The 26,737-nt window shown below is 46.5% G+C and overlaps 1 protein-coding gene across 2 annotated transcripts in view; it reads left to right on the plus strand.

Annotated features, from left to right (window-relative positions):
* sfl (N-deacetylase and N-sulfotransferase sfl) overlaps positions 1-26,737 on the plus strand; it is a 148,760-nt gene that overhangs the window by 110,679 nt on the left and 11,344 nt on the right. For both annotated transcript variants that reach the window (XM_089598724.1, XM_014364510.2), the window contains exons 4-5: positions 22,879-23,131; positions 23,403-23,597. In XM_089598724.1, coding sequence (XP_089454850.1) covers positions 22,879-23,131; positions 23,403-23,597 — 448 coding nt within the window. The remainder of the gene's footprint in view (positions 1-22,878; positions 23,132-23,402; positions 23,598-26,737) is intronic.

Raw genomic sequence — 26,737 nt, forward strand, 5'->3', positions numbered from 1 at the left:
AAAGTGGAAATTTTAAAGGTAATTGATGATTTTGAGGACAATGAATCGACTAATAAAGTAAGCCCTGAATATCATTTTGGAGTAATCATGAATCAAATTAAATAGAGGACAGGAGAAAAAAGCGATATTGGGAAGAATTTGCGGAAGTTAAACACGTGTTATTTTTTCTCTGTGCGATCTTCCATACGCGAAGAAGCTTGGACGAGGTCAGGGTCCGCCCAAAATTCTGTCGTCCCTGTAACACGAGCCAAACTTGGGATACCCCCCCCCCGCGTAAAAAAAATCAAGTTTAAAAAACTTAAAAAAAAGTTTTTTTGTTCATGTTTAGAAAAAGTTTTTTTTTAATTCTTTCTTGAGACAGAGCGAAACTTGGTCAGAACTTTAAACGCAAGTTTTAGAAAAGTTTCTCCAAACTTGGTAAAAAGTTTTCTTCTAAATTTAATAAATTAAATTTAAAAAAAATAGTAATAATAATAATTAAAATAAAATAAATTTAATTAATTTAATTAAAATAATCTAAAAAGAAAAAAGGCAGATGATGTTGGAAGGAGTTGAAAAAAACAATAATAATTTCAAGCAACACGATAGGAAGAATTTAATAATTTGAGATGATTATCTCTTACGTTTTTGTTCTTTTTATGAGCTGCTTGTACGTAACGAATGTTTGTTGCTATTATTAGCATTAGGCACATAAGAATACGCGCAGTTAAATGCGTTGAATATATGTAATCTATAATTCTTAAAGTTAAAATTCACATTTTGCTCAATAATTATTGTATACTGTGTTAATGAAATATATCACATGCAATAAATATATTGTTTATTTCATAAGCTGTCTTAAGAGAAAACTTTAAAAAAACTTTATCTGAGCAAGAACAAAAAACTTTTTTTTAAGTTAACCCTCCCCCAACTATACAAGTCCACGTGGCTGCACGTTATGCTCAAATAATAATGATGTTATAATGTTTCGCCCTGCTGCTGCCAACATTCCCTAGATAGAAGCCGCTCGTGTGGACAATACACATACATGTCGGCTATTGTGCGCACGTTCGGATTAGATGAAGAGGGCGAGGTTGTTATTATTATTACTTGGTTTACGGAGCAATGGCGGAAAAGGATGTATCTGTTGCTCGTGTGTTCATACGAAGGGGTCTCGCAGGAAAAGGTTGCCATCGTAAAAACTCATCTGAAGGAGCCCTTTTTTCCGTGTAGTTGTTTGCTTTTTCGTTCAAAATGATCCGATAAAGTAATTGTAGAACACAAGTTTTGGCAAACCAAAAATAGAGTCGGGCAAAGCTGCTTTCCCAAAATATCCATCCAAGTTTCAAAAAAGTCCCGAAATTCTCAGCTCCGCGTAACTCCACGAGTAAAGGAGCGGAAGCTCAAGAGACAGAAAAGAGATAAGTTCATTCTTCAAGTCAAGAGAGAGAGAGACGCCGCGTGTTTTCGCAAGGACCGGAACATGCTCGCGCGAGCGAACGAGCAGATGAGTGCATTAGCGGCTGGACGGGAAATTATGTCGAAATTAAAAGCTCTTTTCATACTCCATAAAATCGCGACCCGGCGCGCTGGTCCAACTTTTTCGGGTCAATTATCCTCCTCCGCTTCCGCCACTACTTTCACCCCCGACTTACCGAGGTACATTAATCACGTGGATGTATTACTGCAATGAACGTCGTCAAATGGGATTCACGTTTTCGATTGATATCGAGTGACGGACGTACTGTAGAGAGATTTATACATCGTCGACGCGTGAATATAACTCGATCAAATGTAATACCGGCTTTGCAGTCGGCGGTGACATTTTTAGAGTAATCACGAGGCCGATACCTGCACCCTTGTACCCCGTGTGAACGAGTAGCACGAAGCTCTCTCGCACTCGCGATCCGCATCGATACACCCACCGCCACTCTGCATTCCCCGCTATCTCTCTCTCTTTTACGGTGCCATTATAATCATCGCCGCCGTCATTACCATCGCACTTTGGGCGCGCGTGTCCGCTTATATTGAGGGCTCCCCCTCGCGTGTGCGACAACGAGTATGGATTCCGCGTCCGGCGCAATTTCATAATCGATCGGTGGTTCCGGCCCCAAACCGCGGAACGAGCCCGCGCGGTCCAGTCGTACACGCGGCATTACACCCCTGCGAGGGCTGCTTCGTTAAAAGCCACTGGCGAGTGCACTTTGCCATGCAGGCACTCGGGCATATACGGCTGCTGATCTTATTACGCGGAAATTTCGCAACCCCACCCTGAACTTCTGGAGGTCGAATCGATGCCCTCGGATTATTCGCCGCGGCTATTTGGTTACCGGAGCCCTCCGAGCAGGGGCGCGATCGTACGAATCGGGTGGTGCTTTTAGCTGGGGAAATTTAATTACCCTGTGGTCCCCTCTCCTAGAGGTTTTTTTTTTTTTTTTTTTTTTTTTTTTTTTTCACCAGGTGCGGGCGTATTTTGCAAAGCGTTTCAACTCGATCAGTTTGGCGTCGGACCGTGAACAAAAAAAATTCCCGACTCACGTCGCGCGTACACACGCACACATAAGCACACTTGGGCATAATTAACGAGCCAAGCCGAGAGTTGCATATTTCACGAGCGCAGCTTCGATAACTCGCGGGCGGACAATGTGCGCGCAGGAAATTTCACGCATACTTAACTTCCCCCCCCCCCACCGTCGATCGCCCTCCCTTTCTCCCCGTGCGGTGCAGAAAGCCAAGTATCGGGAGACCCCTTGAATTTTCCACGCGAAAATTCCCCCTCTTGCATCCTTCCCTTCGTTTTTTCCGTATCGAGCTCCCCCCCCCTCCTCGCGGCAGCTCTTCCGGTGCTTCCTTTTGCCCGTCCCTCGTCCTACTTTATAGCGCGTGCAGCTACACACAGCTTGGCCAACGAGTCGAACTGGCGAGGAAAAGAGAAGAGGAGAAAGAAAAAAAGCCGAGGGAGCGTCGCAACCACGAGACTTTGGCGGATGGGGGGGGGAGGAGGGGGAAGCTTCGGAAACGCCGGTCGAGCGGCTACATATTTATTTCGAACGGAAATCCGAGTTGTACGTGGGAAGAGCTTGCGGTCGGGTCTTTTTCTTTTTCCCTTCGGCCGGGGACTCCTCGGGGGGGGGGGGTGGAATGATTCGAACGAGCGCCCCCCGTGTTTATTCGCTGCACCTGCCCGGGCTTCACGTGAAATGAGGCCCAGTGGTTATATTGGGGGAGGATTTTTTTCGGTATCTGGTTGCGTGGACGCGTTGCGAACGTTGTCTGGGCCTCGTGGATTTTACGCATCGATTGCGACGCAATTTAACTTGCAAACGATAGCCCCCCACCCCCCCCGTATACTTTCAATGAGCGAACAATGCGCATTTGCGTTTTAATGCGCGCTATTGTAATGCACCTTGCTCTCTCTGCTCAACATTTTTCACCAATTATTTTTAACATAAAAATAAAAAAAATAAAAAAACTCCCACCGCAAAGCTCTATTGTTCGAATGTAGCGAAACGAGTGGCTGTGTGTAGCCATCAGCCCCGTTTCTCATTATCTCGTTGACTATCCCGCGCGAATACACAGGGTTAACAGGCGGGGGGGGGGAGGTGGGCTATCCAGTGCTATACGCTCACGCAGTGGATACTATATCCCCACCCCCTCGAGGCTGTACCGTAAGAGCAGAGCGAAAGCCGCACGAGGTGTATACGTGACTTGTGGCTAGGGCAACAACGCCAAGCCCTCCTTTGAGCCCGTACCCGTTACCAACCTACACCTACCCATCTCTGCCACTAGTTTGGCTGCCGTATCTGTGTACACCCCTTCATTGAACCTGTTACACATGGACAAAACCTCATCTCCTCCCCCTCCTCATCATCGTAGTCGTAATCATCACCATTGTCAGCTCTCGGTATACTGATACCCTGGGCTACAATAGGGACGGAGAGAAAGAGAGAGAGAGGAGCGCGTCTACCTGTATACTAACAGACAAATGATCGGAAACTCGTGCAATTGATCCGATACCGGAGACCGAGCCGTCCTCATAACTACACGGGAAGATACTCTGCGTGTACAAGGAGGTGGAGCCGACCATCGTGTCTTTATCGGACGCGCTACGTACTGGGTACGCGATGGACTTTGAGGAGACCCTTCTGGTGGTTCATAGTGTAAACTGCGCGGTAGAAGAGAAGCCCTCCCGACTCCCTTGACGCATGAAGGGTACAAGTGCCATCCTCCGCCACTGCCGCACCCTGTGTCTCCGGCGAAAGGGGAGGCGGAGAGCTCCCGTTGGGTTTCCCATGTCGGAACTTCTGGTCATGGTCACTTTGGGGCTTGCTTGTTCTTTTTCTCGCTACTGGGCCGTCAAAGTGGATAAATATTTACTCAGCAGCGATGACGCGCGAGGTGACGTCTCTGTCGAGCGATTGTACGCTAAAGCAGGGATGAAAAAGCTCGGCCGTGCAGGATCGACCGCGGAAAAATCTGGACGTTGAAATCCTGTACGCGTGCTCGTGTGGGGACAAAAAGGACGGAGAACTAAACGGGCCGGCAAATAAAAGAACCAAAATGATTAACGAGGATGTAGGGTTGTACGGGTGCGCCCCTCCCGCCTCCGAGGCAGAGAGGGAAAAGGAAAAAATTTCCCCGAGGGTTGATGCCCCGCTGCTGCGAAGAGAAGGAAAAGGAAAATAAAAAATAAAAAAAAAGACAAGGAGCAGCAGGGAGGGAGTGGGGGGATCCGATTTTTCAAAAGAGAGCGCGGTAATAGTAGTAGCCGGGCTTGGACGCGCGCCAGGTCGAGCTGAATGAGTGCGGGGCACAGGTGGCCGGCTGTCTGTAGCGTTTATAAATGCGGCCCCCACCTTGACAACGTACACGTATTTATCTCGCTCCTTTCTCCCGCAAAGTAGAAGAAGAAGTTTACCAAATGAGAAAGGTGATCGATACCTTTACCTCCTCGCGTCCGTGCCTGCCGTTTTCCATCTTGTTGTACGCGAGGTTGTACGTACATGCACGTGCACGTGCAGTATCGGCTTTGTGAGCGCGAGTTTTCTCATTTCGCGGGCCCAGCCTACGCTACGGCAGTTAAATATTTATAGCTCGTTTCCCGTCCCGGGCTGTTGCGCACCTACTCTCTCTCTCCCTTTCTCTGTTTGCTGAAGCTTTCCCTTCGTCTCGTGCAGATACGCATACGCGTACGAGTCCAAAATTCCGACAGCCACTGCCGGTCATTTTGTCTTCGTGACTGCTCAAATTTTTTTTTTCCTCCATTTTTTTATTTTTTTAACCGTACCGATACGTCATTTTTCTCGTTTCGCTGAATGTTATTCCCCAGTCAAGATAATTGCGTTTTCCTCCACATCAGAAGGAGGAGGGAGCATTCGAACGAGCACATCTTGTATAGGAAAAAAAGGACAATGATACTGTACAGGTATACGCCGTGGGCGCGTCAATAATATTCATCGATCGCACAAGGACGGTGATTCGAGAGCAGCAGATCGAGAAAACGAAAGGGAGCGTTCATTAGAGCCCACTGCGTCTTCTTCTCCCTCCGCGATTTCCGGGGCATCTTTTCTCGCCGTCTCGCGCCCCGTGGCGTAACGAGAAGGAAAAGCGTGATTATTTCGCGATTTCACCCTCCGCTGCACCCTCAGGCTCCTTTTTATTCGCTCCCCCTTCTCCATCCGTTCCTCGAGAAAGTTGGATATCGCGTTGTCAATGGGAACGGAACCGTGGCCCAATACACCCCCACACGCCGGCGAGTTTTATACTCCACCACCCCCACCCCCTTCCTCCCTCGGAATATGAAAAGCGCTTTGCTCTATTTATACACCGGTGCTTCGATTTATACTCCTCCCCTAGCCCCCACTTTTTTTTCCTTATTAATCGCGGTTTCGCTCGACCGGGCAAAATTTACAGGGATCCCAGGCGTGTAATCGGCCTTTTTGAGCAGCGCTATGATTCTCCGGGGCACGGGACTCCATTGATAAAGTTTTTTTCCGGGAGGGAGAGGGGCATAAATTTTCGTATTTATTGCCGGGAAATCGACATCGCGCCGATACTGAACGTTAGTCCCGCGCAATCGCTTGTAACTCCACTTGGAACCCCTGATCGGTTCGTCCGGCAGCCCCGCAACCCCAATGTCCCAAAGTCCGTTCGCATTTACCCGTCAATGGCAAATAGGAAACCGGAACAATGACGCACCCACACCTACGCCAAGGGAGCGAAAGGGTTGGAAAAAGAGAGGAAAAAAAAGGGAGGGGGAAAGGAGCGCAAAAAGACCCCCCGGGTGTGACAAAAGGCTCGGAACTCCGGCAATTTGCTGAAGCCTCTGCCGTTTCTTCTCGACGCTAAAAGCCACGGGCGCGAGCTTTATACCAACAACTGGGAAGCCGTTAAAGAGGAGAAAAAGGAGGGAACGAGCCCGAGGCGTATTCATCCGCGCGAGAAGGAAGTAGGGAGGGGGGGAGGATAATCAGGCTGCGACCCAAATAAATTCTGGCGCCCCGAACGAACCGACTGTGGCAGTGTGTGGGATTGGCACAGTTCGAGGGTGGAGGAGTTGAAGCCTTGCGGCGCTTTTTGCCTAATTATGCGGGGATGTAACACCACCGCCCCCTTATACCCCCTTTCGTCCATTGACGTGCACTGGATTGCTTTTAGCGCTTGAATCACGAGTAACGGTGGGAGGGTGCGATGATGCTGCTGTTTGTCAGCGAGGACTTTTCGGGTCCGTGGATTGTTGGTCCGATGTTCGGAAATTTCGAGGGTATAGAGGAAGCATTACAGAATCCCAATTTACAGCAAAAGTAGTGTCGAAAGTGGAACAACACGAATACATGCCCACTTCTTGCACAACTTTTGGCTAACGAAATTGTAGGAATTTTCAAATAAATTTAAAGGGTATAGCTTCCCCATCAAAAGGCGCATGCGAACAATTTCAAATTTGATCTCGTATGTCTTTAGACTGCGCAGTTCAGTGTTTTTTTAATGTTAACAGGAAAAACAAACAAAACATATCATGAATGAGTAAAAAGAAAACCGACGGACTCCGGCCCTTGAAAGTATTTGAGCGCCTGGCAGCATCGTCGATTATTCGCTTTAATCTGTTTCATTTCGGTTTCGCGTCGGCGAGGATGCATATAAGTCCTCTCGTACACAAAAACAACAGCAACACCATGCGTGTATTAGTTCACATCAAAATGAAGCTCCCCTCGAAAAGCTACCGAGAATTCCGTAATATTTGCCAGAGCAACGACTAGTTGTGCTTGTTATTACGCGCTTCCTCGTGTTTTTCAGTGCGTCAGTATGACCGTGAGTCCCGGTATAACGATTCCCTCGCTAGCATCAATGAATTAATAAATCAAAGGCCAATTTTCCATCCCTCCTCCTCCTCCTCCTCCATCTTCTCTTTCGAATCACTGCCGCATTGGCGTAGACCTGCTGTAGGTTACCACTGCATGCATGCCGCCTGTACCATTAGAACCGCGTCCCGTGGGGTGAAAGGACTCTGCAGACGGTCTTACCGCCAAAAGTCCGTAGTCGAGATCCAAAAAGTTTCGCGCGTATGCAAACAGAAAAAAAAGGGTATAGTAGCTGCACGTATACATGTATGTCCTTTGAGGGCTCTCCGGATACGAGTGCCACGCGCGTAGAAACATATTCCTCGCGGCGGTCGCGACGCGAATTTTTGATTTTGCCACTGATGCTAGTTTCAAGTGGGAGATGAGTATACATCTGTATTATGACATGGAGTCACTGGGATATTTAGAGGGAAAAGAAAGAGAAAACGGCGATGATAAACAGAAAGGATGGATAAAAGTACCGAGCCACTCGCGCGTGCTTTTATTAAAAGCCTGCGCTCACGGATATCAAATCCACGCTCATGTTTTTTTTGGGGGTGGGTTTGGTTTTATTAAAAAAAGAAAAAAAAATACTTGTAAATTACGATGAAAAGTACTTTAGGGAATAAGCTTATCCATCAAGCACATGTCAAACGGGACACGGGACGTGTGTCCGTACTAAAATCCAAAGTGCACTGCGCAAAGGGATTACACTATCAAAGAGAGGGAGGAAAAAAAAACAATGACTGCAGACACCCCACGCAAAGAGCGAAAGAGGGAGGGACACGGAAGGGGAAGGAAGCCGAGCAAATAATAACGAATCCAAACGCTAATGCAAATCGGGCCTCCTCGTACACGGAAAGAAGAGCAGGTGGGATTATATTAAGCCGAGAAAAAGAGGAAAAATACGCATCCTTCAACTTACCCTTGGAAAAAAAAAAAATGCTTGCTCCGTCGTCCTCGTCTCGTGATTCGCGACGTGCGCACGCATACTTACGTACGTGTAGGAATGCACTTGGTATGTGTTGCGCGGATACACGGTGTGGATTTATTTCGGCTCTGGCGCGCCCACGGGGAAAACAGAACTGTGTGCAAAAGCGCTCTCGGGCTGATGCAACAGCACACAAGGAGCAGAAAGCCGCGGAGAAGCCAGACTTCATATTTATATACGTACGCGGGTGTGTTTCGCGCACGTGAAGCGAAAATAAAACGGGACGCTCCGCTTGGTGTCAGTTGTACAGTGTATACATATGTAGATACGTGCACGTAAGCGTCTACCGTCTTCCTGCGTGTATATATTCGTGTACCTGCGCCGCGTAGTAGGTAAACTTTTTTTATCCCCCTCCCTTTCGTCCTGCAGTCCATCCCTCTTTTTTCTCTCTCTGATGCTCGTCCACGCGTTTCTGTTCCATGGCCCGTGTCGTCGTCGCACGCACGTTTGCGTCCATTCGTCGAGCGCGACATGAGCCATCTGTAAATGAACGCGCAGATGCGTATGGACACACGGGCGTCCGTGAAAACGAATGGATCCACCGGGGGTTCGCCTGTCGTTGATACCAAAGAAAAATAGAGATTATCCTTTTTGATTCGGTCTCTGGCTGCTGTATCTTTCTTTTACTTTCCGAAGGATGGATCGAGTGCGTTTGTGTGTGCACGTAGGCTACGGAGCACGTTTTAAATCGTTGATGTACGAGGGGATAGGACAACAGCTTTTGATGCAAGCTATTAATCAAGAGAAATGAATTTTTTTTTTTTTCCCGTTGTTGTTTTATTTGTTATCGATTTTTACGTTGGAAAGAAGTGGGAAGGTGGCAGTGTGTACGACGGGTGGTATAAATAATTTGGACGATACCTTATTGGGACGTAGGAGTTTATTTATTCACCGTACATGTGAAAGTTCAACAAACAGTCCGTGCCGAGAATCACTTGAGTCAAGTAGGTTTTTTTATTTTTTCTTCTCTTCTTCTTACGTGTCATTGAGTCAAGAATTTGTAGTTACTTGGTTTGCATATATATGTATATAAAACATACTCCCGTCCACAAATCACTTGGGGAAATCAAACACATTTCCCCATATATATGCGGTACTTTTGTTTTAAAACTTTAAAACAGCAAACAATGCCATGCAAAAAGCGGAACTCGCTCGTACTCGTCCATTCTTTAGAACCATCGTCGCGAAGAGCAAAGCCCCCTCCGGTTGCGATTCTTCTACATTTCACTCGATAGGGACATTATATATGCACGAAAGGCTTTCCACAAATTTTTGGCGCGAGGACAAGAAGAACGAGAAGAAAGAGAGACGGACGATGTAAATTTCAGTCTCCACTTCTTCCTCTCCTTCGCTGTTGTTATTTTCTGGCTCAGCTAGCCATGCCCATTGAGGAATACATACCTACGGTATATCTGATGTTTCTACGACCGAAATTTTGCGAACGGCGACGATGGCACGGGCTATTGTCGCCTGGCTTGATTTTTTCTTTTCTTCTTTTTATTTGTGTCAATGCGAACGGTCAAGCGTTTATTTGTACATTTTTTTTTTCTCTCCAGAACTGCTGATGTGTGAGCAAGGCTTTACAAAGTTTTTTTTATAACAATCTTGAAATGGAAAATTTCACCCGTACCTCGTGCCGTCCACTCGTGACTCGTAGAAAATACCTACACGTGATTTTGGCACGTCAAAGGGTGAACCCGAAAAGGCAAAACTTGTTCAGGCGAAAAATCAAGTTCCCTCGCTTTTGGAGCGATATTGGATGCGCTGGAAAATAGTTGGGATTGTTATTTATTGGGGACGGGCCGGCGAAGCTATGTTCATTCGATTCGTTTCATAGGACGATACGTCGAAATTTCATTCGGCTCCCGATTCCCCTTTGGTTTTTTCGATCGGGGAAATAGTTGGCGTTCGTTCGTCGACTCGAGGGAGCTGGAGAATTAGCAGAGACCCAATGAAAAAGGCAAAAAAAAACCACTCGTGCACTTTCGAGTCGTTTAATTTGATATACCGACAAATTCTCTAAACGAAAGCTCAGTTTGGTCGAGTGAAAAATGAAAAAAAAAAAAATTTGATTCTTATGAAACGCGAGTGGCAGTGTGGGGCAACTCGAGTTAAAAAGAGCTAGAGGCCCTTTTGCCAGGCGTCAGCGTAAAAATGATTGAAAAATCCGAAGCTGGAAAAAAAAACGAGAGAGACGACGGACGAGCGAAAAACCACAGCTGGCTTACACATATGCATGCAAATTACGGCGCGCGCGCGATCGATCAAAGGCAGGGGGTTACGTATACCGCGGCATTTGGGAATTCGAATTTCGCGAGAGACGGCGACGAGTGCCTATATAGTGCCGAGCGATTTTCTCTCCAATAATTTGGTCATACGCTCAATTATGCCTCTGTCGCGCGGCGCCTGTGCACCTATACCACCGTTTCACGGTCGAACGGTGTGTGCGCACCACCTGCGGGGAGGCTTTTTCCGGGATATTGGTGTTTTCTGTAGAAAAAAATCGATCACTCGTACGTAAATTATGCACATTTTGAGGGGCAATCGGGCTCCTCCCGTCGATATAATTTCAGTCCGATGAATCGGGAATTGGACTCGAGTCGTGTATTTTGAAATTAGACGGGGAAAAAAAAAAAAAAAAATTCACAGCGAAGGGAAGGGAAGAGATCATGAATTTTTCATCGATCCGCTCCGGGGAGTCGGAGGCATTCGAAAAATTTCGTAAACAAAATGCATCGCGCGCGCCATGTTTATAGCTGCCACGACGCTGTAGGCACACACACATAGGGAGACTTTAGCGGAAAATGGAATTTCTTCGAGTTCAATTGCAACTTTGCTCGCGAGCGCCTGCCAATAAACTATTCTCTCGTGTACGTATAGGCCGCCGAGAGCGACGTAAGTTTCTCGTGCGCCCCCAGCTCGCGAATACATTTGCCGAGGGAAGTTGCGAGGAGAGCCTCGACGTCGCCGAATAATAAACTCTCTACTTTGCGCGGGAATTTTATATTAAAAGAATAAAAGCTCCCCTGCAGCATTCGATCGTTGCTGCGTCGGAGAAAAATATCTGAAACATTCCAAACAAATTTTCATGTATATGTATCGAAGGTATTTGCCACCAGCGCATTTCTCAGCTGGAGCTATGTGTACAGTTTCGCCGACTCGTACGTTTTATTGTTGCTGTCAAGTGCCAGTACGTACTTACTCGTGTAATCGAATTTCACGTAAGTAACTCTTGACGAGAGTCGCTCAAATTTCATTCAAAGTAAATTCTCCCGTTCCTTGTGCATTTAAATATTTAATTCTGCTCTGCATGTACGGGTACTTTTGGAGCTCCGGAAGAGCGAGCGTACGGTGAGCTCATGGCTCTGTAGCTGCTACACTGTCTCGAAGTGAAATTTATACGAGACGTCGACTCGCGCGATCTTTTGTTCGGCTTTGGAGGATTTTTCCTTCCCCGGGATTGATGCGAGCTGAAGGAGAAAAATTTTGTTGCGTCAACGTGGTAGAAAAAAAAGCTTCTCTTTTTAATAAAGGAAAAAAACAATTATTGTAGTTGCTGACTTCATTTCATCAGTTGCGAAAAGAAAAAAAAAAAAAAAAAAAAAGTTCGAAAGCGCATACCAGCCGGCCGTGCAGTTGGGCTGGCTTTAAAAAATTCAAGCGTCAATAAATTGGACAGCCAACGCCGAGAATTGACTCGGCTGTCGTCGTCGACTTGCTATGCAGCAATACAAACTCACGGGGGCTACGTACTCTCTTATACACACATGTACAGTACACGTATAGTTTGTTGTTTGTCGCAGCTCGTGCATTTTAAATGTCAGGCGCGCGTGAAGCCTTTCCGCTCCCTTCCTCTCGACTCTCTCTCTCTCTCTCTCTCTCTCGCGAATCGTCAAATTGAACACTCGATTCTTTTCAATCTTCTCATGTGGCCAATGGATCGCTCGAGCGCGTTAACTATCGTGGACGGCGGGTAACAATCACTGCACCGAGCAAGGAATATTCCTTAACTCGTATGGCTCGTGAGTAAAGGAGTAGTTCACGAGAAATGTGTAATTCAGATGCGAATGTTTTATACATAAACCGATGCTTCATTGATACATTTATTTCATTGGTTTCTTTTTTTCTCTCTCAAGTCTATTACATCCATCTACGTACAGTCTTTTCGTGTCAATCTTTCTAGAAAAATACAGTTTACTAAGAAAGTTACTATAATTACCATCACTAATGTGAGAAAGTGCTGGTAATTATGTTATCATTCTTGTCACGTATTTCACGCATTGTGGATAAACACATTTTCTTCTTTCACGTGAAGCTGTCAGTGGAGAGAAACAGAGAGAGGAAAAACGGGAAAAAGGAGAAACAAGGAAATTCGACGACCTCGCTCTCGTTTCCCTCGAGGTCGTCTTTCGCCGTATCGCGTATGTTGTGGTGGTAAAGGAGGCTAAGGTTGAAACTGACGCAGCAGTTTTCGGTACTACCGAAAGAAAAAGGAAACATAGATTTCGCGGGAACTGAGGGTGATAACAACGCATCCCCGCATCACAAGGACTCGTATCTTTCTTTCTTTTTTTTTTTTTGTTCATTCTTGCTCTTTTATTCTTTTCTTTTCTCCCTGCCGTGTTGTGCTCTTTGACGCGAAACTACTCTGCCGCTGCAACCACCCTATACTCTTTGCTCTTCCTCCCGTTGCACGTGGAAGGTTGAATGGAGAAAAATGAGCTGCTGCGCGACAGGCATGAGCTTTTCTTTGTTGAGTGGCCTGAAATGTTTTTCTCTTTTTTTTCTTTCATATATAAATACGCGAAATGTTCATTTACTCCTTTCGTAAACTGAATGCAAAACTATAAAGAGACGCAAAAAAGGGGGTGAGGAAATAAACTGCATAACTTGAGGCGAAACCATGTCATATTGCAAACAATATTGAATCCAACTCTCCAACAACTTGGTCCCTTCCATTCAATCGCAAGATCAATCTTTCATCCGTCTCCCGAAAAAATAAATTTCAAAGCAAACCCCCTGCATCCTCCGTCGAACCATTTCGTAAAACCACGCGGATGCACAGTACAGCCCCCGAGAGTTTACCGTCCAACGGGACACGCCCGTGCGCTCGACTGGAAAGATTTTGCCGATCCAAGCGCCTTTCGAAAATCAAAACACGTAACCATTTTTCTTCGTCTTTCTCTCTCCGGACGCTTTTCCCCGAGAGCAGAGGTAGGTACAGGGGTGCCCCGGCTGGAAAAGCCAACTTTAACTTGAGGGGGAAAAAAGGACCCTCGCGCGCACTCAGCCAGCAAAGGACAGGGACGGCAGCAAAGAGAAAGAGAGAGATATCACATCAGAGACGGGGTTCCCGTCTTCTTTTCCCCCTTCCTTCATACTTTGACAAGGTATAAGCTCCTTTGGACTTTTATCGGAATCAGAAAAACATACGGATTTGTCAACAGTTGATACAAAGCCCTCGGGGCTCCCGGGGCTTAATTGTCAGAGCAACGGTTCACCCAACGCGAAACTGCGCATCATCTTCGTGCTCATCTCCCTCCCTCCCCCTCTGTTGTTCGGTTCGCGTTTGACAAGTGATTTGATCCTCGTCTACTTGGACGTGCGCTCTCCTCTCCGCGTGTACATTCAACGCATCCCTGGCCGTAAAGTTACCATGTCGCGTTAATCATCCCTCAATAACCGCCTGAAAGCAGGCGTTTACTAGCGGCTTTACTAGCAGGTAACGCTGGAATATCACAGTTGATGTCGATGTATTTTTCCACCCGATCCGCGAGTCTCTGCGCAGTGCATACGTATCACTTGAAACGAGAGGGACTGATCTACGTGGTCGTGATTTTTTGGTATCCAACTCGCGTCTCTCTGTTTCTTCGGTCTGTTGTTTCGCAAAACCAGCACCGCAAGTTTTGCCCTTGAGGGCCAAAAGTTTGCGATAAAGTTCGACCGAGACTCCCTGGCGTTTGCCCCACAAACTTTGCCAACAGTCCGTATAGATATACGTGTTTTCGAAAGAATCGTGCGAGCGATCGATGGTCGAATTTTCGGATACACTCCGTCCTCTGAATTTTCATCAGAGCCAATTGTTTCTGGCTTTAAAAATTTATTTTTCCGCTTTTGATGTTGCGATTGGTTAAACGATACGTTTGAGCTCATTGACTTGGACGTTGTAAGGACAATTTATTTCGAGCGCTTCTAAGTATTTCGTACCAGCCGATGATTTTTTTTTTTATTATGCTTCACATACTCTCTTTTGGCTGAGCTCACAGCGCCTAAAGTGGTAGAGCGCTTGCCTTGTGTCTTGGAGGGCTCGGGTTCAGCGGGGGCTCTGTTGTCACTTTTACGTGGGTACCTCTGTGGTTATTTCCATACGTCCCAAATACTGTTACATGAGCTCCTCGTCAGGTGTAATGCTTATCGTGCCACCTGAGAGTAAATCAACAAAATAAGTCATGGTTTCAACATCTTTTGCCGAGCATCTTTTTTTTGCTTCGCCCAGATGCGTAAGTGCTCCCCCTCTCATCCCTCTGAGAGCGAGCTGGCCTCCGAATTTCTCCATTATTTTGCTTCTTCCTTCTTCTCTTATGCCCTTTTGTCTTCTAGGGGAGTGGTCCTCACGGACCTGTCCCATGCGGGGAGGTTAGTTTTTAGTCGGTTAGCACACCGGGTGAATCCGACACTACCACCGTATTAGCTGGGGTGTCTATAAAGATTTTCCCCTCCCCGCTCCATCAAACAAAAAAAAAAAACAAAGAAACTCTGACGTCCATTAGGACGAAAATTATTGCGTCCCGTGCAAAAAAGGACCGGACGAATGAAAATAAAAGAAACGACGAGGGAGGGACGACCGGCATCTCTGTCTGTCTTTTTTTGTGCGCCTCATGAATTATTCCGCCCGGCAGTCCATAAAGTACACCGGTTGAAAGGAGAACCGGCGAGGCTTCGCTCACCTCGTCTGGATTCGCCCGGACACCTTCGGCATCTCTTTTCCAACCCGGCACTACGTATACGTACATACATGCGGGTGGCGAGGGCGCGTCTGACCGTAGATGGCTGTTTCTACTGGCAGTCTGCCTGTACCTGGGCATCCATGACTACTCCAAGCGGCTAACAAGACTCTTGTGTTTCTTTTATTTTCTTTCGTCCTTTTTTCCCTCTCGATGATGGAATCGAAGGAGAAGGGCTCTTTGAGCGTGAAAGCTCGTTATTGGATTTACAGGGAAGGCTTGGGGGGAGTGGGAGCGATTTCGTACTTATTGCTGGATTTAACGCGGCCGATTCGTAAAGATGCGAGAGGAGATTCGATTTTTCGCCGCTTTCAGGGTGCTCTTCGTCCCGGAAAATGTAGTTATCGGTGTTTTAAAAATGCAGTCGCGTCCGTTTGTAACGCGCTTTGTATCGAGCCGGCGTCGAGGAATGCTTTTTTAATAGAACGGCTATTTTCACGGGGGGAGCCGAGCTCGTCGTTCCATTAAACTGAATAAGACGTGCACTGTGGGTGTATGGAAAAAAGGATCGCGTGTCACAGAGTGTCGATACGATTTCGTACAGCAGAGGTGAAGTTAGACTTTTCCAATAATTCCCCCCCCCTAAAAGTACGCGTATATATAGGCGAGGGCTTTGCTTTTCAGTGCATATTATTGCACGGAAAATTTAATAACCTCGCGTCAGCAGAGTGGTTTTGAAATCAATTTGCTCGAATAATGTATACACTCGGGAGGGAGTAAAAGGGATTTTCGTGCTTTACTTTTTTCTTTTCCACGGTTTTACAAATTATTCATCGCGCTTAGCCGCGAAACTCTGCCTGTGTGTGAATGTACCATCGATAAAATGCATTGTAGGTTTAAAATAAATTAAAGTTTGCTAACTCACTTGCCGTGAGGCCAAATGCAAATGCGTATGAAAATTACAATAACTGGAAACTATGGCGCTATCCGCAGTCCGAAGATTAAAGTGGAGATAACGAGCGGTGCGAAGGGGGGGAAAAAAATAAGCGCCCCATGATGACTCCTAATAACTTTGCGGATTCAAATTGTATTTCCTCGAGATCCTCAAATCTCCACGAACTCCCGGCGAAGAGCGTAAGAAAATTAGAAACGGCGAGAAACGCTGCAGTTTTCGCGAGACCTTTCCGCCCAAGGAGGCATCGGGGTGGGGCCCGTGGGAGCAATCTTATAAATAAAACGATTAAAATCTTAATTGCTCCTTTAGCGGGTCCCATCTCGCCTGCCTCCTCGCCGAGTGTACATACGCCCCATTCACTTCATTTCGCGCGAGATAAAATCACGCCTCGTCCGACGATGGCTGTTTTCATTTTGTCGTTTGGTTTATTTCCGTGCAACGAAATCTCATTTAAACGAGAAATTGTTTAAACATCCCTCTGAAGTGTTGAAAATTTTTTTTTTCCCATTTCTCGAGTAGAAAATATCAACTTCCCCGACCGCTTGTATCGAGAGCACGACGCGTGTATATATGCAGGGGAGAAAAAGATCAAGAGGGCGAAAGCCGATTCTCCGCGTACAGTGTCGTCCGTAACGGGATTGGCCGTAAGGTTTATGCAAGGAGAGGAGGAAACCCGATACCACGGAAGGATCGTGTGCCAATGATCGCGGGGAGGGTGAAAAATTCATGCACGCGCGCTCGCGCGACGAGAAAATTAACAGAGCCAACGACGAGGAGGAGAGAGAAAAAATCGACACGCCTCTGGATTTATAAGCCCGTTTGTCTTGCCTGGGTGCGCGTCGTGGGACGATCGATCGTAGCCACCCTCGCCCGTTTGCCATCATTGGCCTCGATTGGCGTATTATATTTTACACCCACGTACATTTTACATTTTTTCTTCTTCTGCATATTAGTCAAATCCTCTCCCCTTTTTGCGTGAGAAGCCCCAGTAGGTATAATATGAGACTGACGTGTCGCTCGCGTGCGTGCATCGACTTGGTTAAGGGACCTCGATATCGATCGTTCGCCCCCTTCTCGCCATAAAGTAAGAGCGTATCGAGATAAAAGCCGATAATCGAGTCGTGAATCGGACGGAATTAGCACAAAGATAAATTCATTGGACAACAAGTGACACGCGCTTGGTCGGTCCCCATTAACGCAACGCGACTACGTCACAAGCGCGGCAGCAGCGATATAAACCATCGACCGATAGCGATAGAACTAAATTAGCGATCCCATTCCCACTTGATTCGGATGATGCTGCCACTGCATTAACCTAATCGCGCCATTCCACCCCTATTACCTCCTTTACCAGCTCTAATTGCCGTCTGATGGATCCTCCCTCCTTTTTTCTCAACGCGTACACATCCGTACTTTTTACCTTCACCTCCACTGATGTCTGTAAAGAAAGATATGCTCTTTTTTTTCATTTTTACATCCTATTTACCTATTTCGACCCCTTCCTTTTCTTATCCACCGAAAGATGAATATCGTAGTTAAACTTTATGCATAAGAAACACTGATGTACAGTACATAAACAACTTTTCGTTTAAATCCAACAATTCGAGACGTAACTTGCCTACCCAACGCGTTAACCATCATCCCTCTTTTGTAACCAAGTGCCGTACAGAGACGAACAAACACGTGCCATTCGAGGCAGTTTCCCTTGCCTCTCTTGGAGCCACTTGGATGCATCCCACGTAAACGCACAGCGTACATACAGGAGCGCGAGTAGCAGTAGTAGATCGAGCCAGTAGCGTGGCAGACAATAATCGAGCGCCACTCGCGAATCCTATACTCCGGCACCGCAACTCCTCTCCCTCCCCTTCCGTCGACACTGCTCACCCCCTTTAAGAGAAGGGGGGAGCGCAGCACACCTTTTCACGCGATCCAGTCACCTGCTACCGTCGCTGCAACGACGGCGGGGAGAAAAGCTATACAGGGAGAAGGCGAATAAAGTGCGGCAAGTGGGCTGATGTTTGAAATTGCATTCCCGGAGCGCAGGAGAATTATTAGGCTACGTTGGGCGTGACGCGATGCGCTCCCATCTCTCGCTCTCTATCCCGGGACGGCGAGATCGATCTTTGCGTGGACGCTCTGTCTGTTGAAACTTGTTTTTCATTGTAACGTGAAGTCACGGTGGAAATAAAAGGACCGCGTGCAGCTCGAGGGGTACGCGGCTCATTCGGTGAAATTTCTTACGTGCAAGTGGGTAATTACAAATTGAGTCTACCTACTTCGTAATATACACCCCCTCCCCCCCGGGCCAATGGAGTGCGCTCTCCCGCGTCGTCGTCGGTGAATCCTTTCAAATTAGATCCCCCTTTCTCCCATGCACGGCGCGCGACGTCATCCACCCACGTATATACGCCCACACTTGCCATTCCCTCCCCTTTCCCTTCGTTCACCTCGAATTTCAAAAGGTTCCCCGAGAGCTCGACAAAAGGCCTTTGTCACGATAGTTGCCTCAAACTGATTTCGTGTTTTCCCCCCCATCGCCACCACCGCCCGCTGCCGCCGTCATCTGCTCCTCCTCCTACTTTTATGGTTTTCAAGTCATTTTGTGCTTTTAGCTCGTGCATTGTGCAGCTTTATTCAATAATGCCCCCTTCTCGCTCTGTACTGCTTTATGTACCGGGTCCACATATAGGCCACGTATGAAAAGTGTCTTGTTCGTGGTCTAAAAGGTATACAGGTATATATCATACCTTTTTTTCTTTATTTATCGTACATTACGTTGTACATTGTGGGTACATGTATGAAAAAAGAGGATTTTTTTTTTTTTTTTTTTTTTTTTTTTTTTTGAAAATTGATATAAATATAAAACCAACAATGACGGCGAAAAGAAAAAAAAAAAGATTTAAAAAATAGGATAAATTGTGCACGGTTTAAGTGCTCTCCTGATGGAATTAAAACGCTTTTTCTCTCGTGATGCTCAGGGGGTTGGCGATATTTCATTTCCGAATTTCAAGAATAATATGTCTCGCGGGAGTTGCCTTTTTTTTTGTGTACTATAATATATGAAAAAAAAAAAAGGTAATTTAAAATCTCTCTTGCTAAGGAATAAATTTTATTACTCTGGGAGCTCATCTGAAGGGTAATGAAAAACCAATCCGTATACATTGACCTGTGCTTGTAATATTATCAGAATATTAAAATGTTACACAAAATTGAAAAATCCTCAATGTCAAGTAGATGGTAATTAAATAAACAAATACAACAGAAAAAAATTAACAGTATCCGTTGCACACCTCGTTATCCTCGTCCGTCCTCGGGTAAAGAAGTTGCGCATAATATTATTCCACGCGAGGCTAACTCGAAAAAGAAACGTGAACCTGGGACAGCTCCGGCGAAAAAAAGAGACGGAAGAAATGAGGTGCGCACGCACACGGACGAAAAAGAAAAAGCATGGGTAGAAATACTGAGGGTGCAAAAGCATCGCCGGATGCGCCTGCACCACTGAGGGCCGAGACTGAAACATTCAAGAAGAAGGAGCTCGCTCGCGCGCCAGGCTCATCCGATACTTTGCAATGCTAACGTGATCTCCGGTGCAGCACCTACACCACTCCGGAGAGGAAAAATTCAATTTATATTTATTTTTCGCTCCTGCACTCCTTGTCGCCTGTCTATAAAAATAAAGGAGGGCGCGCGAGGATCCTGTGATCCAAGGATCGCGATGCGTCGTCGCGCGGAAAGCCGGTTTGATTCCTCCGAGGGAAAATGAAACGAGCGATCGTTCTGGGATTACCATTGCACCCCGTCGTTTTTGGAAAGTCGCCAAATCCATGTGGGGCGCGATAAAACGAGTAAATGGAAAAATTAAAACAAAATTTGTATTCGAAACACTCGTGCGCGCGAATAATTATTAACGAAAAGAGGAAAAAAAAAGAAGAAAAATAGTTTCTCGCGTCGTTTCGTTCATTAAAACTTCATTATTTTGTCGTCAACGTCAACAGAAGGTGGGGCGCACGAGGGCCCTTTTCCCGCGCTCCACCCCGTTTTTACGATTCGCGATTTTTATTTTTAATTAACTCCATCCACCCTCGGGCGCTCGAGTGACTCCGGTAGCTTTTCCGCGTTTTTTCCATCCCCGGCCGCGTGCAAGTGTCCGGAAAACGTAGAAATGCATAAAATGAAATTTGAAAAAAAAAAAAAAAAAAAAAAAAAAAAAAAAAAAAAAAAAGAAGAGAGAGCAGCGAGAGGAGGGAAAAGGGCGATGAAACGAAATAGTGAGAGCGAAGAAAACGGGAAACATATATACGTGTGTGCGTGTGCTACAACGCGTGGAATGCGAATTTCATTTAGTCGAGCTGTCAGGGCCGCGCGCCGATTCGATTAAAAATGAAAAGAAATGGACGGACGGATACGCGCGCGAGTGCAGTGATGCGAGGGTATTGATGAAAGCTGATCGCGCTTTTCGTTTTTATTTTTTTAAATTCGCCAAACTACGGCCTCGTACCACCGGGGATGCGTTCTGTTTTCGAAGTATTTGACGGGCTTTGCCCGTTTTTTGTTTTTTCGGGGCCCGTGAAAAATAAAAGTATTGTTTTAGCGTCCGGATTAATATCGCAAGGCGATTTTCTGCTCGTGACGTTTGGCGTGGAGCACCGGGCTTCGACGAACTTTTACACAGGACTCACGAATTTCGGGTTTTCAGTTTTCAACCACGAGTTTGAATTTCGCTTTACAGTCACGTTTAAAAAAAAAAAAAAATCCATCGATTCTCCCGAGAGTGACGTATAAGAAACTACGGTCGACGAACCGAGCCTGCAGCTCGCGAAAACATTTACTCCGAAACAACGCGCTCCGCTCAAAAGTTGGGCTCGGAGTTGCGAGTGATTTGGCCCGATTCTAATTCCAGTTTAATTTTTCGTCGCACTTGGAGCGCACGTGGGAGACGAACTTGCGTGTGTGCGCGTTTAGCCATACGAGCTTCATGGAGCGCAAAAAGCCGCTGTTGGGGAAATTGCCGGAGGAAATATTTGAGCTGCGGCGGAAAGTTTGTTCCCGCCTGTCGAGGCTCTTCTCTCCGCTACGGCAAACGCTGCGATTGGGGGTTGACGCAGTGTGTGTCAGAGTGTACCGTTTCGCGGTCTGTAGAGACGTGTCTGTCGGCTAGTCGATTTTCGTTGGGTATCGGGTACCCACTGGGTTATTTTTTAGCGTTTTTTATTAAATCGCAGTGGGTGGACTCGGACGATGGAGAGGAAAACGTTGCGAGTGCAGTAGAGTCGTTCCGCTCATTCAACCAGTCGTCGCGGGAAATTTAAAAATCTCGTGCATCTCCTGTTTTTAAAAGCAGAATACTAATGAACGGGCTCTCGGAATTATTCGTGCGGTAATTATTTATTTACAGTAGCACTCGTGCCCTCGCATTGAATCACGGTTGCTCTTTCTCCAGAAACTCCCCGACCATGTAAAAACTCACGTAGCGTCTGGTGCGTTTTTCGACTGCTTGAACAAAAAAAAAAAAAGGGATAGCAATTGGTGCGGCTGAATTAATGAAAAAATGCTGTGTTTTTCACAAGAGAAGATAGAGCAATTTACTCCATAAAAAATAATAAATGCCTACTCAAACGATACTCATTTTACACTGCGACGCGATCCTGTTAAGGATTCGCGAAAAAAAGTCTCAAAAATGTTGCGAATCACGTGCGCGAATAAAAAAAAAAGAAACTGGGCACCGATAGAAAGAGCATCGTCAAAAGCTTTCATCAGCGATTCCCAGTTGAGAAAAGCAAAAGAGGGGAGACAGGGAGAGAGCTCAGTTACCCACCGCTCAAGAGCTAATTAAAGTCGGCGCGGTAACCGAGCTTTACAATAGCTGTTGCTGCGGTCGAGCTTCGCCCTCGCAATTCACCCCTCGTACAAACGCGTCTCAAATTCCACGCCTCTAGACCTCGAAGCCCCGCTAATCTACATTTTAGATTGACCCCTTGTCGTGACGCACCCTCCCCCCTAAACTTTCATTTTTACCACTCGGTAGGGGGGAAATTGTCACACCTACAATGTCGCGGAAAAAAAGCGTCTTTTTAAAACCCGCCGATAAGAGTCAAGTAGCCGCCCATGCAAGCCTCGTCATTTATCCCAAGCGGAATTGTTTCGTCGTTCTCGCGCGCTCGATTACTCTTTCCCCTAGCCCCATCAAACCCGAAAGTCGAGGTGGGCGAGATTTTACGGCGCTCGGAGGATGCTCGGGAATCCATCAGGGCTTCAAGACCCCTTACCGAGCGAGGAGAGCCTCGGCACTTATACCGGGAAAGGCGATAAAATAAAAAGACCATCAGAGAGAAACAAAAGGAGTCGAGGCGCCGAGGAATGGGAGTTTTATGCGGAGTTGGCCTATAGCCGTACGTTCTCTCTCTCTCTCTCTCTCTCTCTCTCTCTGTTGTGAAGTAAAAAGGGCAAGGGGTTATATATACGGTAATCAGACTTACTTTTGCTTTGTGCCCCGCTGAAATTGAGTAACGCGAGCTTTAGTACCCATCATGCGGGATGTAGCTTATTATCTCGACAAAGAGTTCACCCGAGAGTATTTTATCGACTCAAAGAATGCAATAATAATAACTCATTGATGTGTGAAAAGGAGGAAAAGTTATACTCACGACAACGATTCGTTTTATGTTGTTACAGGTACAAAGTCGAGGTGGCCGGCAAGTCACTGCCGGTTCTCACGAATCTGGACAAGGGCCGCTACGGGGTCCTGATCTTCGAGAACCTGAACAAGTATCTGCAGATGGACAAGTGGAACCGCGAGCTCCTCGACAAGTACTGCAGGGAGTATTCGGTCGGCATCGTTGGCTTCACGCCACCCGTCGAGGAGAGCTTCGTCGGTGCCCAGCTCCGGGGATTCCCCCTCTTCATTCACACGAACCTCAGGCTCAAGGTACATTTTTATTAATTTTTTCCCGAAACCGAGACTCGACAAATTTCCTCCTCGGCAGCATCCATCTCCGGCAAATCCCCCGGACGAAGGGGGGGAAAAAGCATTTCAGACCCTGCAATCCCATCAAACTCGAGTTAGCCCGAGTCCCCTCTCGCGAGTGTAACTCTCCTTGGCTATCCAAACCATCCCATTTTTCATTTCTCGTTCAGCTTTTTCTCCTATTTTTCCTTTCTTTCTGTAAAATATCGCCCCCCTCCATTTGAATCTCCAGGATGCTCAGCTGAACGCGGCGTCGCCGATCCTGCGGCTGACGAGGGCTGGGGAGACGGCCTGGGGTCCGCTGCCCGGCTACGACTGGACCATTTTTCAGGCGAACCACAGCACGTACGAGCCCCTCTCCTGGGCCCATCGGGATAACCTCGACTACTCGACCAACTCGAGGACTCCCCTCGCCACGGTCATGCAGGTGAGTCTCTCTCATCATTTTTTTGTTACTTTTTATACAACATTCGAGTATGGCTTTAAGTAATTGTAAATTAATCATCAGCACGGGTTACACGAACGAGCGCCGAACTCGCCCCAATGATATATTCCAATTTTAGCGAGCTTGTTACGATCGTTAACTATCGTTTGCGATAATTTAATTTTACTCTTTAACGTAATTAAATGCGCATTAGCGTTGACTCGTAAACCTTTATTCAATGACAAAACGAGTACGAATTTAATTCCCTGTGCCCTTCGACATTCCGATAATTGTCCGAACAGCGAGTCTAATTGAAAGAGTAACAGTTTACCCGATTTTCGAGCCGGGGAAAAAAAAAAAAAAAATTGGTCGTCGATGAAATTATCAAACTCCTGCCGTGTCGATCGAAATAAACCAGTGCTGAAAAAAATACAAAAAAAAAACCCAGATGTAGAATCAAACGTTCGTTAGCGAGTCCGCGGGTGCAAAGTCATTTTCAATCATTGCCTCTCCGATACACGTGCTCGATTAGCGTGAAAAAGGCTCATCTCGTTATCCGCGCCGTTCAATTAGCGCTGGACAATTAAACGTTTGCCGCTGCGTCGAAAGGCCAATTACAAAAATCGTCGCGAAATTGACGCGCTCGCGGAAAAAAAACACACAAGCGCCAGGCTCACCTCTACTAGAATTTCAATCGTTGCTCTTTTTGTTCAACACCTGTAAATTCGTTTAGTTTTAAATCGAGTAATTGTACTGCGAGCACAATGTTATTATTCCCTCTTCCGATATTCACAAGAGCCTCCGAATCGACGGGCATTATCAACTTTACGCCGGAAGCAGAGGAAAGCAGCGTCCATCAGGTCAGAGCGGAATACGGGTCTTTTTCTTCGGAAAGTCAAAAATGACAAGAAAATCTGCTGGTCTCAACACACTCGTATACGAGCGAAAAAAACAAAAAACAAAAGAAAAGCCAAGCTAACGAGGGAACATTAGCTTTGTCCTCGCGAGTCGGGAGTTTCTCCTTAAATACCCCTCGGTTCGCTCGACAAGGATGAAAAGCAAAGAAATGAAACTCCAGGGTGCCTCGTTACCTCGTGTCTTATTCACTCGGGCGTTTTATAGCACCTCACGCGTTGTAGCGGTGACGCCTTTTTTTTTCTTCCGCTCCTTCTCACCCCTGCTGCATGCACGTTTCCTCGGTGATGGAATGCCTATCTTCTTCTGGTCCCTCTTTCCCCCCCCCCTACCCCCATACATCTAGTACCGCGCCAAAGTGTATACGTGTAAGGAAGAGGAGGAGAGAGTAGATGTAGCGGAAACGTAATTCCGCGGGGGCATTCATCGTACTTCGCGCGCCGGCAGTTTGTTAGCCGATCATTTTTCTACCCGGAACAGCGCAGCTGCCACCACCACCACTGTGTGCTACATTTCCTCCTGCTCCTCTTCCACTCCCGTGTATACGCGGCTCTCTTTTCCCACCCTATTTTTCTTACTCCCCAGACGCGGCGCTTTTTCCTTTTGCCCTTCCTCCGTACCCGCCTCCCTAGCTTCCTCTTTTTTCGACTGCAACTGCACGCTTGTTTGATCTGCCCTGTTTACGTCGCTTTTTGCGCCATTCTATTACGTGGATAGGTTTTGTCCTGCTGACACGTCCCGAGAGTTGCATTGGCTATTTCGTACTACAAATGACAAAACGCCTGGCTTCTTTTTTTACTTTTCACGTAAAAACCGTCGTAATCGATCGATCGTTGGATCAGCCATTGAACCACTCGATGGAGAGCGCGAAACGAAAATACTGGAAAATCAATATTAGCTCGCAGTTCTTTGAAACGACCGTGTCCGTGCTTGGAAAAAAAATTGAAAATTATGTATACATGGCCAAGACGGGGTAGCAGCGAAGAACACCTCCGTGGATAGGAGAGATACGAAACGTGTACGTGTATATACCGTGGGAAATGTGTGCGGAAGTAACGCACAGCTGGGGCAAGTTTGTACTCTTCGCCCAGTTCGCGGGCCCACGCGTTATTCGGGAAAATGAATGTGTACGCTGTGTGCTACACGGGGAAAAGAAGAGTAATACATTTTTGCGTCTTTGTTATTAAAAGTTTTGTTTTCGCCTCGTTGGCAAAGAGTAGCTTTTCATGCTTACATTTTGACTGTACACTGTTACAAACGAAGCAAGGAGGAGAGTAATCGATATCTGCACTCGTCGAGCCATAGGTATAGTTTTTTTTTCCATGTCAAAGCTCTTTCATTTCTGTAAAAAAAAAAAAAAAAAAAAAATCAGTAGTACGAATCAAGCTTTGGTCCGACATTTCATGTATTGAACTATTCATAACGATTCTATACATACCATAAGTATACTTTTAAACTTCTCTAACGAGTCAAATCGCGGTGATCTGGTCAAACGCTCAATAAGTAGTGAAAGTCAAGCTTTGGTGCGCCAACTTTTTTTTCCCCTGACTCACAGAGTAATCACCAACATTTTAAAGCTTCGTAAAATCGTTCGCCTCAAAATAAACTAACAATTCTCTGACTTCTCTATTAAGGCAGCCTTGATGGAAGGAAAAAAAAAATTCGCGAGCTTTTCAACTTGGCACTCTTCTTGTAAAAATACCACACCACTCTATCCAATCGAACCGAGCGCCGTTGTTTGTCACGTCTCTTTTCTCGCTCCCGCAAAGCAAACACAAAACGTAGCCCCCGTCTGTACGCGAAACTATGGATGGATGCGCGAATAGAAAAGGAAAGGGAGGAAAGAATATAATACCATAAAGAGGGTACGCACAAAGAGAAAAGCGAAGCGACAGGGGAGTATAAGAAATGGAGGCGCGTCGAAAAAACCTAAGAATCCGAGGTTCGCGGGAGCCGGAGGGGGGGGTGAAGAAGAATGGGCAGCCGGGAGGCGAAACAATTCACGGCGCAATTTTTTTTTTCACCGGCGTCCGACTTTTCTCTTCCATACACATATACGCGCTCGCGCGCGAGCATTTACATCCGAGAGCTGTCTGGAATTCGCGATTGCGAGATTCCAGCGGACCCGCTCGCGCGCCTTCGATTCGCGATCTTTTGTTTCGTTCCCTGCTGTCGCTTACCGGGAGGTATACGTACAATGGGGCGATCGTTGCGTGCACATCGGCTTC

This window comes from Copidosoma floridanum, unplaced genomic scaffold, assembly GCF_036245765.1.
Source record: "Copidosoma floridanum isolate Cflo_tuat_1 unplaced genomic scaffold, Cflo_Japanese_pri ptg000001l, whole genome shotgun sequence".
Taxonomy (NCBI): Eukaryota; Metazoa; Arthropoda; class Insecta; order Hymenoptera; family Encyrtidae; genus Copidosoma; species Copidosoma floridanum.